The following is an 18,194-nucleotide window of genomic DNA, read 5'->3' as shown; positions in this document are numbered from 1 at the left end:
GATCTAGATAATTCTGCACTCCATTCCCAGCGCTGCCTCTTTGTTGCTGTGTGACGTTGGGTAGATTGTGACCCTCTCTGATCCTCAGTTTCATCTACTGTGCACGGGGACAAAAATGCCCGCTTCACAGGTTTGCCGTCAGGATGAGTTAGTGCAGAGCATGTGCTCAGAGGTCTCTGTTGCTTTCTACAGCCCCCAATGCACTATGAACCTTGTCCACCCACGATGCAGAGCAGAGCAGGGCTCGGCACTGAGGTAGGGATGAGGATGCCCACGTTGCTTCTTGGAGACTGGGTTCAGGGGGCAGGTTTGTGGGTACCATACCTTGTGTATGGGCCACCAGAGGGTTGTTATGAAAGATGAGCTCGCAGAGAGATGGGAAGAGAGCTACCGGCAGAATGGCATCTTCCTTTGCAATCTGTAAGGAATGCGGGAGAGCATCAGATCGACACCGCCCTCACCTCTGCCCAAGTGCTTCAAGGCCCCACAATGCAGGGCTGCATGCTTGCTAGGTCTGGGGCGAGGGTGGGGCTGGAGGAGTGAGGCTGCTAGGGACAGGACTTACTGCTGGGCAGTGTCTTATCCTGCAGTTTCCCCTGTTCACACTCAGAATACCTTTGCCCCTCCTGTTCAGAATTCCACCATCACTGTTACACATTTGAAAGGTAAGAATTTTTTTCCCTTCTCCACACTGGATAGGTAGCTTATACCAAATATTAAGGATGCTGGTGACAAAATAATAAGAACAAATACATTTAGCACTTGTCTCCCAAGGAGGCTGGAAATTTGGCAAGGCGTGGACTTTGACTTCAGGATACGTTTTGTCTGACACTTCACCTTCCTCAGTGCAACCTCTACACACCCGGTCAGTCTGTCAACAGCACTGATAGTCTCTTTCACTAAAGCCTGTTCTGGGGAGGGATAGGGGACAGGAGGTCAGGGGGACACACGCATCTAAGGGATAAGCAGAGCCAGTGGGGTAAGGGAGACCTCGTGGCTGTCTGGGGCCCCGACGCCACCCTACCCCTATGAGGCCAGCCTCTGAAGGGCAAAAATACACAATCCTTGTTGAGAAGAGTGGCTGGAACATCTGGGGACAACCTTGGGCAGGGTGTCTATTAGCAATGAAATAGTATCAGAGGGGCCAGGAGCTGGGCAGTGGCCTTTCAGATGCCTAGACACACTGAAAGGTGTTGAGTCAGATTTGGGACCCACAGATAGCACTAAGGGCTGGGAGTGGGATGGTATTTCAGTCTGACTTCCTCTGGAGCCACACTGGGTAGCAGTAGATGCCCATGGGGCAATTACCTATTCATTTTCTTTCATTTTCGTTCCTTCAGTCAACAAATATTTACTGAATGACTACATGTACCAAGCACTGGGTTGGGACTGAGCAAAAGAGATACAATTCCTATCCTCGAGGAACAGTACCTAGTGGGAAACAAGCACAGAAGAAACAGTAACACAAAGGAGCATGAATTTACAACAGTGGTTACTGCCACAAAAGAGAGGCGCATGAAGGACTAGGGTGATTTGACCTAGTCACAGAGGTAAGAGAAGGCGTCCCTGAGATCTGAAGGACGGGCAGGAGGTAATCAGTGAATGCAGCTGGGGATGTAGTATGTGTCAAAGAAATCTCTGGATTAACTGAAGCCATTCCCTCTACTTTCTGGGCACACAGCTAGACTGTTTCTTCCTGCCTCCTAGGCAGCTAGATGTGGGCGTATGACTCAGTTCTAGCCAGTGCACCTGGGTGGAAGTGATAAATGCCGTTTCCAGGTACAGCCCATTCAAAACCTCCTGTAGGATCCTCTACGTCTCTCACCACCCTCCCCTCACTCAACCATCTATCCACCAGTTGCATAGGATCCAATAAAGTACTCTTAAGGTCCCATGGGATGACAGAGCCATAGCCAGAAGGGACCTGGCTCTCTGAAGGATCATGTGGAAGGCCACCTACCAACCAGGAATATCCACAATAGATTTTGTAAAAGCAAGAAATAAACTTTTGTGTTCAGTCATTGACATTTTTAAGTTTGTCGCAGCAGCTAGTATTAAACTTACTCTAATGCAGAGAGGAAATGTTCCGTACAAAGAGAATGTGTGAAAGGTCTCACAGCAAAGAGGAGGAATGCCTGTTGGAAGGATTTAAAGAAGGCTAGTGTGACTAAAAGCAGAGGGAAAGGGTGGCTGGTGCAGAATGAAGCTGGGGATGCAAGTATGGGCCAGACCAAAGATTAGAAGCCATGAGATGAATTTTTAGAAATATGAGGACCTAGGCTAGTGCTTCAGGAGGGGGATCCAGATGGTAGGGTAAGAGGATGTGGAGCTCACCTGACCCCACAAACACATCAAAATCACATCTACATGCAGAACAGTTCTCATGGAAAACTAACTGGAAACTGGCAGAAGAACTCCTAAACCACCAAGGCTGCAAGAAAGATTCCCACGTAATCAGGTAGGACAGAAGAAAAGCACTTGGTCAGGACCTGTGCCCCAGGGAGGGGACTAAGAGGAAAAGGGAGATCGCATGGATGGGGAGTGAGCGGGTCGAGCCACAGACAGGGTGTCCCCGGAGGGGACGAGGGGTCCTGCAGGGAGGAGACAAGCCCCTTGGCTGTCTGGAGAAATGCCAGGACAGATAGAAAGGCTGAAGAAGCCTAGACTCCACTTGTGAGGAGTGCACGGGTGCAGGCTCACCCCCAGACACGGTGGAGAGAGGTCTGCCTAGCAGCTGCCGCCGCACTGCACTCCCCAGTGTGAGCCGAGAGAACACCCCAGTCCCGCTCTTCCGTGCCACAGCCTGGCACGGGATCTAGGGCAGTCAGGTCCGGGAAAAGACTCCATCTAGGTGGCTCGGGGGCCTGGGGTGTGGTCTAGGTGGGTGGTGGCAGCGACTGTTCGCACTTACTCAAATAGCACTACAGAAGCAGCCCAACTTCCCACAGCTGCGCAGAGCTTCAATTCCTGAACCAAAACACCGTGATCCCCAGTCCCAGCCTAGGGAAGGCTCCAGCCCTAGCCAATCTATGCCACAACCTTGCACTGGATCTGGGCCAAACATAACGGGGAAAAGATGTGACCTTGGGCTGCAGCTGCGTGGAGCTGCAGACGCCTACACAGGCGGAGCATTGGACCTCTATAAGCGCACAAGCCCCGCTTACTTCAGCACTCCCCTCCTTCAGGGCAAGGCCCCAGTGTGGGGAGAAGGGAAACACACACACTTAAAGGGAACAGAGCCAGCTCAAGCTGGACCCTCAGGGCTTCTGCTCCAGCAACTAGGCAGCAGGCCCCACCCGCGACACAGTGACGGTGGCCACTGAGCAGAGAGGAAGTCCTGCCTCACACTCTGCTGGAGGCTCTAGCTAATCCAACACCAGCCACACCCTCATCTTAGTGGCCAGCACACCCTGAGGAAAGACGTGGCTGCCATCCACATCAGATCCAGCCGTCACCCCAAAGTCACTGGGTACACCCAGTCTACATATGGATGCTCCCACATAAAAACATCATTCAAGACCGGGGATTGGCCAAGATGGTAGAGTAGAAAGACCCTAAGCTCACCCCCTCTCACAGGCACACCAAAATCACAACTATTTACGGAACAACCATTGATGAAAAGGACCAGAAGCTAACAGAAAAGGTCTTCTATGCCTAAGGATATAAAGAAGGAACCACAATGAGATGGGTAGGAGGGGTGGAGTTACAATATAGTCAAGTCCCATACCCCTGGGTGGGCAACCCACGAACAGGAGAATAATGACAATTGCAGAGGTTCTCCCAAAGAAGTGAGAGGTCCATGCCCCACACTGAGCTCCCCAGACCAGGGGTCCTGCACTGGGAAGATGAGCCTCCAGAGCATCTGGCTTTGAGGGCCAGCAGCGCTTACTTTAGAGAGTCCCAGAGGGCTGGGGGAAATAGAGACCACTCGTAAAGCACATAAAAATCTCACACTCCGGGACCCAGGGCAGAAGCAGTAATTTGGTACGAGCCTGGATTAGACCCATCTGCTGATCTTGGAGTCTCCTGGAGAAGCAGGATGCAACTGGAGCTCACCATGGGGACATACACACTGGTGGCAGCCATCTGGGGGAGCTCATTCTGCCACATGGACACTGGTGCTGGCAAGCGCCATTTTAGAATCCTCCCTCTAGCTTATTAGTCCCAGGATGCAGTGCTGCCCTGGTTCAACAGTCTGTAGACATCAGTACTGGGAGGCCTCAGGCCAGGCAACTAACTGGGAAAGGACACAGCCCTACTCATGAGCAGACAGGCTGCCTTAAGAACCCCTGAGCCCATAGCCACACCTGGACATGGCCCTGCCCACCAGAGGGCCCAGGACCTGGCCCCATACACCAGAGTGCAGGCACTAGACCTGAGGCCCCAGGAACCAGCTCCACCCACCAGTGGACAGGCCCCAGCCCCATAATCCCTTGGACCCAGCCCCACCCTCCAAGGATTCTGCTCTAGCCTCGGGCCCATTTTTACCCACCAGTGGGCAGAGAGCAGCCATAAGAAAACCGCAGCCCCCAGTCTGCAGACATGGCCTGCCCAATAGCAAGTCAGACCCTGCCCTGGGACCTGCTGGGCCCTGGCCCTGCCCACCAGAGAACCTGGTCTAGCGTCAGGCCCAGCTTCACCCACCAGCAGGCAGACACCAGCCACAAGAAAACCACAGCCTGCGGAACCAGCCCACTCACTAGTAGGCCATATCCTGCCCTGGGAATGGCTGGGCCCTAGCCCGCCCACTAGCAGGCCGACATGCACTTCAGGATACCCCAGACCCCACAACCAACTGTGTTAGGAATCAGCCCACCCATCAGCAATCTGACACCACCTCTAGGACCTTTGCACCCTGCAACCAGACCCCAGGAAACAGCTCTGCCCACCAGTAGTCCAGCACTAGCCCCAGAACCTTCCTTCACCCACCAGTGGACACACAATAGACTGAGGCCTCCTGGACCCTGATTCTGCCCACCAGTAAGCTGGACCCAGGGTGCGCCAAGATTCCGCAGTCAGCCACCTCATGACTGGGTCCTATGAACCAGCGACAGGCAGCCTCCACACAAGGCAGGGTCTGGCAACCAACAGGACCAGGGGCCAACCAAGCCTAGCAGACCACCCACATGCTCAGACTGGGCACACAGTCAGCCTGCCACAAAAGATCCGCACAGCATACATAGCTCTGGTGATGAGAGGGTAGTGTACTGCTGGGACACACAGGACATCTCCTACAAAAGGACACTTCTCCAAAGTTGGGAAACAGAACCAACTTGCCAAATCCATAAAAATAAAAACAGCAACTTAGGCAAAATGAGGTGAAATAGGAACATGTTCCAGATGAAGGAACAAGCTAAAACCTCAGAAGAAAAACTAAGTGGAGATAGGCAATCTACCTGAGAAAGAGTTCAGGGTAATGATCATAAGGATGATCAAAGAATTTGGACAAAGAATGGATGCACAGAGAGAGAAGTTAGAAGTTTTTAAACAAAGAATTAGAAAATATAAAGAACAAACAAAGATGAAGAATGCAATAATGGAATATGAAAACACTATGAGGAATCAATAGTAGACTATATAACACAGAGGAACAAATCAGTGAGCTGGAAGACAGAGTAGTGGAAATCACTGCCACTGAACAGAAAAAAAGACAAAGAAAAGAAATGAGGACAGTTAAGAGACCTCTGGGACCACATCAAGTGCACAAATATTTGCACTATAGGGGTCTCAGAAAGAGAAGCGAGAAAGGGGCTGAGAACATAACTGAAGACATAATAGCTGAAAACTTGCCTCACTGGGAAAGGAAATAGACATCTAAGTGCAGGAAGCACAGAGAGTCCCATACAGGATTAACTCAAAAGAGGAATACATCAAGACACATTGTAACTAAAATGACAAAAATTAAAGATAAAGAGAGAATACAAGAAGCAGCAAGGAAACTCCCATAAGGCTATCAGCTGATTTTTCATCAGAAACTCTGCAGGCCAGAAGGAAGTGGCATGATATATTTAGAGTGATGAAAGGGAATAATCTACAACCAAGAATACTCTACCCTGCAAGGCAGTGCTTCAGATTTGATGGAGAAATCAAAAGCTTTACACACAAGGAAAAGCTAAAAGAATTCAGCACCACAAAACCAGCTTTACAACAAAGCTGAAAGGAACTTCACTAGGCAAAAAAGAAAAGGCCAAAAGTGGAAATAAGAAAATTACGAAAGAAAAACCAGTCTTTAAAATAAAGACTGTTACAAGAGACAAAGAAGGAAACTACATAATGATCAAGGGATCAATCCAAGAATATATAACAATTGTAAATATATATGCATGCAACATAGGAGCACACCAATGTATAAGGTAAATGCTAATAGCCATAAAAGAAGAAATCGATAGTAACACAATAATAGTGGGGGACTTTAACACCCCACTTACATCAATGGACAGATCATCCAGATAGAAAATCAATAAGGAAACACAAGCCTTAAATAACACATTAGATCACATTGACTTAATTGATATTTATGGAATATTCCATCTGAGAGCAGCAGAATACACATTCTTCTCAAGTGCACATGGAACATTCTCCAAGACAGTTCACATGCTGGGCCACAAAGCAAGCCATGGTAAATTTAAGAAACTGAAATCTTATCAAGCATCTTTTCTGACCACAACGCTGAGATTAGAAATCAACTACAAGAAAAAAAAAAACTGTAAAAAACACAAACACTTGGAGGATAAATAGTATGCTACTAAACAACCAATGGATCACTGAAGAAATCAAAGATGAAATTAAAAATATACCTAGAGACAAATGAAAACAAAAACACGACAATCCAAAACCTATGGGACTCAGCAAAAGCACTTATAAAAGGAAAGTTTATGGCAATACAGTGTTACCTCAGGAAATAAGAAAAAATCTCAAACAACCCCAACTTACACCTAAAGCAACTAGAGAAAGAAGAACAAACAAAACCCAAAGTTAGTAGAAGGAAAGAAATCATAAAGATCAGAGCAGAAATAAGTGAAATAGAAATGAAGAAAACAATAGAAAAGATCAATGAAACTAAAAGTTGGTTCTTTGAAAAGAAAAACAAAATTAATAAACCTTTAGCCAGACTCATCAAGGAAAGAAGGGAGAGGGCTCAAATCAATAAAATCAGAAGTGAAAAACAAGTTAAAACTGACACCACAGAAATACAAAGGATCATAAGAGACTACTATAATCAACTACATGACAATAAAATGGACAACCTAGAAGAAATGGACAAATTCCTAGAAAGGTACAATCTTCCAAGAGTGAACCAGTAAGAAATAGAAAATATGAACAGATCAATTACCAGTACTGAAATTAAAACTGTGATTTTAAAAAGTCCAACAAACAAAAGTCCAGGACCAGATGGCTTCACAGGCAAATTCTATCAAACATTTAGAGAAGAGTTAACACCAATCCTTATGAAACTATTCCAAAAAATTGCAGAGGAAGGAACACTCCCAAACTCATTCTGTGAGTCCATCATCACCCTGATACCAAAACCACACAAAGATATGACAAAAAAAGAAAATTACAGGCCAATATCACTGATGAACAGAGATGCAAAAATCCTCAACAAAATCCTAGCAATCCAAATCCAACAATACATTAAAAGGATCATACACCATGATCAAGTGGGATTTATCCCAGGGATGCAAGGATTCTTCAATATACGCAAGTCAATCAGTGTGATACACCACATCAACAGATTGAAGAATAAAAACCATATGACCATCTCAATAGATGCAGAAAAAGCTTTTGACAAAATTCAACACCCATTTATGATAAAAACTCTCCAGAAAGTGGGCATAGTGGGAATGTACCTCAACATAATAAAGGCCATATATGACAAACCCACAGCTAACATCATACTCAACAGTGAAAAGCTGAAAGCATTTCTTCTAAGATCAGGAACAAGACAAGGATGTCCACTCTAGCCACTTTTATTCAACATAGTTTTGGAAGTCCTAGCTACGACAGTCAGAGATGAAAAAGAAATAAAGGGAATCCAAATTGGAAAGGAAGAAGTAAAACTGTCACCATTTGCAGTTGATGCAATAGTACATATAGAAAATCCTAAAGACACCACCAGAAAACTACTAGCGCTCATCACTGAATTCAGTAAAGTTGCAGGATATAAAATCAATCTACAGAAATCTGTTCCATTCCTACACATTAACAATGAACTATCATAAAGAAAAATTAAGGAAACAATCCCACTTACCATCACATCAAAAAGAATAAAATATCTAGGAGTAAACCTACCTAAGGAGGCAAAAGAACTGTATTCGGAAAAGTATAAGACACTGATGAAAGAAAAAGAAGATGACAAACAGATGGAAAGATACACCGTGTTCTTGGATTGGAAGAATCAATATTGTTAAAATGACCATACTACCAAAGGCAATCTACAGATTCAATGCAATCCCTATCAAAATATCAATGGACACGGGGGGAAGGGGAAGCTGGGACGAAGTGAGAGAGTAGCACTGACATATGTACACTACCAAATGTAAAATGGATGGCTAGTGGGAAGCTGCTGCATAGCACAGGGAGATCAGCTTGATGCTTTCTGATGACCTAGAGGGGTGGGATAGGGAGGGTGGGAGGGAGACTCAAGAGGGAGGGGATATGGGGATATATGTATACATATAGCTGATTCACTGTGTTGTACAGCAGAAACTAACAGAACATTGTAAAGCAATTAAACTCCAATAAGGATATTAAAATTCAAAAAAAAATATGAATGGCATTTTTCAAAGAACCAGAACAAACTATATTAAAATTTGTATTGAAACACAAAAGAACCCAAATAGTCAAAACAGTCTTGATAAAGAATAACAGATCTGTAGGAATCATGCTCCCTGACTTCAGACTATATTACAAAGCTACAGTAATCAAAACATTATGGTACTGGCATAAAAAGAGACATCAATGCAACAGTAGAGAGAGCCCAGGAAAAAACCATGCACTTATAATCAATTAATCTATGACAAAGGAGGCAAGAATATACAATAGAGAAACGATAATCTCTTCAAATAAGTGGTACTGGGAAAACTGGACAGCTAAATGTAAAAGAATGAAGTTAAAACATTCTCGAACACCATATACAAAAATAAAGTCAAAATGGATTAAAGACCTAAATGTAAGACTGGATACTATAATACTTTTAGAGGAAAACAAAGGCAGAACAGTCTTTGACATAAATCATAGCAATATTTTTTTGGATCTGTTTCCTAAACCAAAGGAAATAAATGCAAAAATAAACAAATGGAACCTAATTAAACCTAAAAGTTTTTGCACAGCAATAGAAGCCATTGAAAAAAGGAAAAGATAACCTCCTGAGTAGGAGAAAATGATATGACCAATAAGGGATTAATATCCAATATATATATAAATAGCTCATACAACTCAACATCAAAAAAACCAAACAACCCGATTAAAAAATGGGCAGAAGAACTGAAGACATTTTTCTAAAGAGCAAATGCATATGGCCAACAGGCCCATGAAAAGATGCTGAACACTGCTAATCATTAGGGAAATGCAAATCAAAACCACAATGAGATATCACCTCACACCTCTCAGAATGGCTATCATCAAAAAGAACACAAATATAACAGTTGTTGGAGAGGATGTGGAGAAAAGACAACCCTCATGCACTGTTGGTGGGAATGTAAACTGTACAGCCACTGTGGAAAACAGTATGGAGGTTTCTCAAGAAACTTAAAATAGAACTACCATTGACCAAGCAATTCTACTCCTGGGTAAATATCTGAAAAAAACAAAAGCACTAATTTGAAAAGGTACATGCATCCCAGTGTTCACAGCAGCATTGTTTACAACTGGCAAGATATGGAAGCAACCTAAGTGACCATCAACAGATGAATGGATAAAGAAGACGTGGTATACACACACACACACACACACACACACACACACACACACACACAATGGACTAATACTCAGCCATAAAAAAGAATGAAATCTTGCCATTTGCAGCAACACGGATGGACTTGGAGGATATTATTTTAAGTGAAATAAGTCAGAGAAAGACAAATGCTGTATGATATCACTTAGTTGTGGAATCTAAAAAATACAGGAAACTAGTGAATATAATAAGAAAGAAGCAGACTTACAGATATAGAAAACAAACTAGTGGTGACCAGTGGGGAAAGGGAAGGGGGAAGGGGCAATATAGGTGTAGAGAAGAAAGATGTACAAACTATTAGGTATAAAATAAGTTACAAGGATATATTGTACAACACAGGGAATATAGACATTACTTTATAGTAATTATAAATGGAGTACAACCTTTAAAAACTATGAATCACTATGGTACACCTGTAACTTATATAATATTGTACAGCAACTATATTTCAATTAAAAAAATTTTTTTAATTGCATGCGAAAAATACCTAGGAATAAACTTATCCAAGGAAGTGAAAGCCTGTATTTGGAAAACTGTAAAACATCGATGAAGGAAATTAAAGATGATTCAATGAAATGGAAAGATATCCCATGCTGGAGGATAGGAAGATTTTAATATTGTTAAAATGGCCATACTACCCAAAGCAATCTACACATTTAATGCAATCCCTATCAAAATACCCATTACTTTTTTCAGAGAACTAGAAGAAATAATACTAAAATTTATATGGAATCACAAAGGACCCAGAATTGCCAAAGCAGTCCCGAGGAAAAAGAACAAAGCTGGAGGTATAACCCTCCCAGACTTCAAACTATACTATAAAGCTATAGTAATCAAAAACAGCATGGTGTTGACACAAAAACAGACACATACATCAATGGAACAGAATAAAAAGCTAAGAAATAAAGCCACACACCTACGGTCAATTAATCTACGACAAAGGAGGCAAGAATATAAATGGAAAAAAGACAGTCTCCTCAGTAAGTGGTGCTGGGAAAACTGGACAGCTACATGTAAAAAAAAAAAAATTAGAACATTCTCTTGGGAACTCCCTGGCAGTCCAGTCCAGAGGAACTCCCTCCAGTCCCTGGAGTCCAGGACTCCATGCTTTCACTGCCAAGAGCCCAGGTTCAATCCCTGGTTGGGGAACTAAGATCCCACAAGCTGCGCAGCACGGCCAAAAAAAAAAAAAAAAGAACATTCTCTTACACCATATACAAAAATAAACTCAAAATGGTTTAATCACCTAAATGTAAGACCTGAAATCATAAAAGTCCTAGAAGAGAACATAGAACACTCTTTGACATAAATTATAGCAATATTTTCTTGCATCACTTTCCTAAGGCAAAAGAAATAAGAGCAAAAATAAACAGATGGGACCTAATTAAACTTAAAAGCTTCTGCATAGCAAAGGAAACCACTGACAAAACAAAAAGGCAATCTGTGGAATGGGGGAAAATATTTGCAAATGATGCAACTAACAAGGGGTTAATATCTAAAACATACAAACAGCTCATACAACTCATTATCAAGAAAACCCAAATAATACAATTGAAAAGTGGGCAGAAGATTTGAATAGACATTTTTCCAAAGACATACAGATGGCCAACAGTCACATGAAATATGCTCAACATCGCTAATAGAGTAATGCAAATCAAAACCACAATGAGATATCACCTTACATCTGTCAGAATGGCTATCATCAAAAAGTCTACCATGGGACTTCCCTGGTGGCACAGTGGTTAAGAATTTGCCCGCCAATGCAGGGGACATAGGTTTGAGCCTGGTCTGGGAAGACCCCACATGCTGCGGAGCAACTAAGCCCGTGCGCCACAACTACTAAGCCTGCACTCTAGAGCCAGTGAGCCACAACTACTGAAGCCCGCATGCCTAGAGCCCATGCTCTGCAAAAAGAGAAGCCACCACAATGAGAAGCCCACACACCACAATGAACAGTAGCCGCTGCTCGCTGCAACTAGAGAAAGCCTGCATGCAGCAACGAAGACCCAACACAGCCAAAAGTAAATAAATAAATAAATTTTTACAAATATTAAAAAAAAAAAGTCTACCAATAACAAATGTTGGAGAAGATGTGGAGAAAAGGGAACCCTCGTATACTATTGGTGGGAATGTAAACTGACGGTATTACTCAGCTATAAAGAAAATGAAATAATGCCATTTGCAGCAACATGGATAGACCTAGAAAATATTATGTTTAGTGAAATAAGTTAGACAGAGAAAGACAAATGCTGTATGATATCACTTATATTGGAATCTAAAAAATAATATAAATGAATGTATATACAAAACAGAAACAGACTCACAGATACAGAAAACAAACTTGTGGTTACCAAAGGAGAGAGTGAAGCAGGGAAGGACAAATTAGGGGTATGGGATTAAGAAATATAAACTATTATATATAAAATAGATAAGCAACAAGGATATACTGTATAGCACAGGGAATTATACTCAGTCTTGTAATAACCTGTAATGGAATATAATCTGCAAAAATATTGAATCACTATGCTATACACCTGAAACTAACACAATATTGTAAATCAACTATAATTCCATAAAAAAAAGAAATATGGAGACTTAAATTTGACAAGACTTGGATTAGATATGGGTGGGGAGGAGGGATGTACAGGAGAGAGAAGTATCAAAGACGACAACCAGGTTTTGGCTCAAGTACCTGAACAGAGTCAACAGCTTAAGTAACTCAGCTATTGACTACGATATGGAATCATGGAAGAACATCCATTTTTGAATTGATAAGATCATTAATTCACTTTGGATATGTGTTTTTGGAGGTGCCTTTTAGACCTCCAAGTAGAAATTCAAGTAGACAGTAGATACACTGGTCTCGGGTACAAAGGAGTTATAAGTTTGTGAGGCATTGGTCATGGGCAATGGGTATGTGAAGCCAGCCTCGGGAGAAAACACAGAGTAAGAGGAGAAAAGGGACTCAAAGTAGGCCTTGAAGGACTTTGACATTTGATCATCTAGACCAGGGGTCAGCAAACCTTTTCTGTCAAAGGCCAGATAATAAATGTTTTAGGCTTTGCAGGCCATACGGTCTCTGTTGCAACTACTCAACTTTGCTGTTGTAGCACAAAAACAGCCATAGACAATTCATAAGTAAATAAGTGTGGTGACTCTTCCAACAAAACTTTATTTATGGACTCTGAAATGTGAATTTCACATAATTTTCATGGGTCATGAAGTATTATTCTTCTTTTGATTTTTTCAACCATTTAAAAATGTAAGAATCACTCTTAGCCAAAGAATATACAAAAACCAGGGTCAGCAGATAAAGCCTGTGGGCCAAAATATAGGTCCCTATCTGTTTAATAAGGTTTCATTAGAACACTGCCATGCTCATTCACTTATATATTGCCTTTTGTGCTACAAGGGCAGAGTTGACTAGTTGTGACAGAGTAATATATTTACTATCTGGTTCTTTTACAGAAAAAGTTTTGCTGACTTCTTATCTAGACTGTAGAAAAAGAGGGAAGGAAGATGAATCTACGAAGAAACCTAATATGTGTTGATAAATGACTATATAATGATGGTTAAAGAGGGTGCAGAGTCACTTTTGTGCAAATCAAGTAGTCAAGAAGCAGTCAGCACAAAATGGGGGATGGAGAATTTAATTTTGTCAGGATGCAAAATTACATCCATCCAAATCAGGTAGCTAAAAAGTTGAAGCAAGTTACAATTAAAACTGGTGGAGGGACTTCCCTCATGGCGAAGTGGTTAAGAATCCGCTTGCCAATGCAGGGGACACAGGTTCGAGCCCTGGTCTGGGAAGATCCCACATGCCGCAGAGCAACTAAGCCTGAGCGCCACAACTACTGAGCCTGCGCTCTAGAGCCCGTGAGCCAAAACTACTGAGCCCACGTGCCACAACTACTGAAACCCACACGCCTAGAGCCCGTGCTCCACAACAAGAGAAGAAGCCACCGCAATGAGAAGCCCATGCACTGCAACGAAGAGTAGCCCCCACTTGCTGCAACTACCGCAGGCAGCAAGGAAGACCCAACGCAGCCAAAAATATAAATAAATAAATTTATTAAAAAAAAAACTGGTGGAAAGTTGAAAGATATTCAGGGCACGTGTGTCATATTTTCTGTGAAATTAAGTCCCAGCTGAAAGCTACGGGCTTAGGATTCTGGCTGATTATTTTAAGCAGAATTTGACCATCAGGTTAGCCTGTTCCTTATAAGGTGAGTTTAATGCCCCTGGAAATAAATTCAGATTCCAATGACACCTTGAAATTTCTGCCCAATTTTTCAGTGGGTTAGGGTGAATATAACTTAATAGTCAAACTTATGAAGTAAGTAAATATTAGTTAAAGGTGGAGTGAAAGTGATTATTTTACTTTTGGCACAAAAATTACTAGATTTCTAAGTGAATATTCTAGATGTATATAAGTTCTGTTTGAAGGCATAACTGGTTTTAAAATTTTTAACTTTAATAAATTGAATATTAATTTCAACACAGGTTGCCTGAGTACTCCTTGACATGATCAGAACATCACTCATTCATCTCACAAACATACTGAGCACCTAACATGTATCAGGTGCTATTTGAAAAGATGATGAAATAGTTGTAAGCAAAACAAAGTCACAGCTCTCAAAAGAACCTACATTCTGGCAGTAGACAACTGATCACAGACAAAAAGATATATGTAAGGGGAAAAATGTTTACAAACTCAAGTGAAATGTAGAAAAAAGGAAAGACTGCTGCTCGCCTCCTAACAACAATATAAAAACTGAATAACCTACACCTGCACAACTTTTCTTGAGTCCAACAGAGAGCTAAGGTCTCAGGGCAATCAAGTGGCCTGAAATATAAGGAAAGTAGGGCACCTCCAAGGAGGGATGGGACACGGACCCTGGCTCACCTGTGGCAGAACGTGGGAGGAAGAGATGATGAGTGCCATTTAAGTATTTAAGAAGAAGTCAGCTAAAATTTTTAATGAATTGCTAAAGGCCAAGTGTGGGCTACAGTAGGAGAATAGAACTCCTGAGAGCTGCAGACACAAGGGGAATTCACGCCCACTTGTAGGCAAAAGACTGGACACAGTGAGGGAGACTGGAGAAAGCCTTCCTTGGGGTGTAGGCCTGGAGGAGGAGAGCAGCTGCCATTGTAGGAAAGGCAGGAAGCCCTGCCAACCCTGCTCCCTAGTGAACAAAAGCCTTAAGTTGCTGAGGAAGGTCAGCAAACCCTGTTGGGCCCAGGGCCCTGCATCTGGGGAGGGAAAAAATTAAAACCTGCTACTCCTGGGGTAGGGGAGGAATTCAACCTGGCCCATTACATTAGAAGTCGCCTACTGCTGGGACAGGGGTAGGACCACTGAGAAGGGTCCATCCTTGAGACACAGGAACCCAGGGCCTACTTAAGACAGGGGCCTCCCACTGGCACCCTACCACCAGACTAGCAAGCACTAAGTAACAAGCAAAAGCAGTCACTGCTGGGGGAAGAACAAGAGTGTGGAGATAAACCCTCTGAGGTGTAGGAACACAGAAAAGGCTGCAAGATGAGGATAGAGCAGGAATGCTGAGAAAATGCTGCAGCATCCCAGCAAGAACCAACTATATGCTGTCTCAGTGAGATACACTTTAAATACAAAGCTATAAATAGGTTGAGAGTAAAAGGAAAGAACGATACACCATGCAAAGAGTAAGCATAAGAGAGCTGTGCATCTATACTAAAATCAGACAAAATAGACATTAAAACAAGGAGTATTATTAGAGGCAAAGGAAGACAAGTCATAATAACAAAAGGATAAACACATCAAATAGATATAAAAATTCTAAAGGAATATGTACCCGAGAGTAGAGCTTCAAAATACATGCAGCAAAAACTGACAGAACTAAAGGGAGAAATAAACAAATCCACAATCATGGCTGGAGATTTTAGCATACTGCTCTCAATAATTAACAGAACAAATAAAACAATAGTACATAAAAGATCTGAGTGACACCACCAACCACCTTAACTTAGTTGATATTTATAGAACACTATCCCCCAAAACCGCAGAATATACATTTTTTTCCTAAGTGCACACAGAATGTTCACCAAGCTAAAATATAGGGTGGACCATAAAATAAGTTTAAATAAATTTCAGAAGAATGAAATCTTACAGATTATGTTATCTGACTACAACAGAATTAAATTAGAACTCAACAAATATAAGTTATCTAGAAGATCCCCATGTATTTGGAAATAAAACAACTCACTTCTAAACAACCCAACCCAAGGGTCAAAGAAGAAATCACAAAAAAATAAAAATATTTTAATTGAATGAAAATCAAAACACAATTTATAGGATGCAGCTCCAACAGTGCTTAAAGAAGATATTTATAGCTGTACATGCTTATATTAAAAAGAAGAAAGGTCTAAATCAATGATCTAATATTATACTATTTATGAATCTAGAAAAAGAAGAGCCAATTAAGCTCATTGTGAGTAGGACAGAAATAAAGTTATGAGCAGAAATCAATGAAATGGAAAACAGACTATAGAGAAATCCAAAGAAACCAGCACCTAGCTTAGTGGTTTTTCTAAAAAAAGTCAATAAAAGGGATAACTTCTAACTATTTTGGATCAATTAAATAAAAGACACAAATTACCAGTTTCAAGAATGAAAGGAGGACCCATAATACATCTATGATCCACTGATTTTCAACAAGGGTGAGCAGACCACTCAATGGGGAAAGAACAGTCTTTTCAATAAATGGTGTTGAAGGACTTCCCTGGTGGTGCAGTGGTTAAGAATCTGCCTGTCAATGCAAGGGACACGGGTTGGAGTCCTGGTCCGGGAAGATCCCACATGCTGTGGAGCAACTAACCTCGTGCGCCACAACTACTGAGCCTGCGCTCTAGAGCCTGCGAGCCACAACTACTGAAGCCCGCGTGCCTAGAACCCATGCTCTGCAACAAGAGAAGCCACTGCAATGAGAAGCCCGCGCGCCACAACAGAGTAGCCCCCGCTCGCTGCCACTAGAGAAAGCCCGCGCACAGCAACGAAGATCCAATGCAGCCAAATATAAATAAATTTATTTAAAAAAATAAATAAATGGTGTTGAGAAAACTGCATATCCACATACAAAAGAATGAAGCCGGACCCCTATCTCACACCATATATAAAGATTAACTCAAAATGGATCAAAGACCTAAATGTTACAGCTAAAATTATAACTCTTAGAAGAAAACACGCAGGAAGTTTGGCTGTACTAATCACTTGCCTCAGAAGGAATGTAAGCAGAGTACCTTAAAAGTTGCCTGCATTTCACACCTGAGTAGGGCTCAATTAGTGGGGTTTACTGGAAGGTTTATAGGACATGGCTGTTGGAAAAATATGTTAACATAAAACATGTTAAGGAAACACATGTTAAATCTGTCCCATGGACTTTACCTCTGCTGTTCCCTTAGGCTAGAACATTTCTCACTTCACTCTACCCTCACTCTTCACCTCATTAAACTCACTGATTCCCATCTCAGCTTAAACACCACTCTGTGGAGAACCTTCCCTGATCCCAAATATTAGGTGAGACCCCCTGCCCTGTCACATACTTCATAGCACTGTGAATGTCTTTGTAACACTGAGCAGTCTTATATTGTGATTATTTGTCCAGTATCAGTCTTCAGATTCAGAGGCTGAATCTTTCTTTGCACAGCTGTATCCCCAGTGCCTAGCACAGAGCCTGGCACATGTTAAGTGCTAAATCAATATCTGTGACTGAATGGATGGACTCCTGCCTTGGCCTGCATGCCCTCTGCTTCCCCCTACCCTGAGAGTTCCTGAGCCTGAATACTGTTGATGCAGGGAACGGGAGGGTTGGCTTTCAGGCCAGAGCAGCTCACACCCCACCCTCCCGTCTGTGCCCCTGAGGAAAGAGGTAGAGAAGCAGAGAGTCACCTTGTTGTAGGCCAGGCTAAGGTACCTCAGCTCTGGGAAGGGCAGGGCCAGCGTCTGGTTCCTCGCCTTCAGTGACTTCACGGGAAGAGTCTCGAATATGGGAGGAAGTGCACATACCTTGGTTGTCTTAGAAGGAAAAGAAAGTCAAAGTCAAAGTGCCCTGGTGATAAGAAGTGGGCCAACAGACCCTTCCTAGGGAGTGTGGTGGAAAGAGTGACCACTCTAGAGAGGCTGGGTCAAAAGAGACATCCAGGGTCATAAGGGGGGGTGTCACCAAGGGCCCAGAGTTCTGGCTCCAAGCTTCCTGTCACA

General features: G+C 42.6%; 1 protein-coding gene across 4 annotated transcripts in view; it reads right to left on the bottom strand.

The window, feature by feature from the left end:
* Positions 1–18,194, bottom strand: part of XRRA1 (X-ray radiation resistance associated 1) — an 84,730-nt gene that overhangs the window by 13,409 nt on the left and 53,127 nt on the right. For all 4 annotated transcript variants that reach the window (XM_036861587.1, XM_036861588.1, XM_036861590.1 and 1 more), the window contains 2 exons: positions 17,883–18,008; positions 325–418 (listed from right to left, as the gene is read on the bottom strand). In XM_036861587.1, coding sequence (XP_036717482.1) covers positions 325–418; positions 17,883–18,008 — 220 coding nt within the window. The remainder of the gene's footprint in view (positions 1–324; positions 419–17,882; positions 18,009–18,194) is intronic.

This window comes from Balaenoptera musculus, chromosome 8 (genome assembly GCF_009873245.2).
Source record: "Balaenoptera musculus isolate JJ_BM4_2016_0621 chromosome 8, mBalMus1.pri.v3, whole genome shotgun sequence".
Classification (NCBI taxonomy): domain Eukaryota; kingdom Metazoa; phylum Chordata; class Mammalia; order Artiodactyla; family Balaenopteridae; genus Balaenoptera; species Balaenoptera musculus.
The sequence above is the reverse complement of the archived record's forward strand: the minus strand, read 5'-3'. Positions and strand labels throughout refer to the sequence as shown.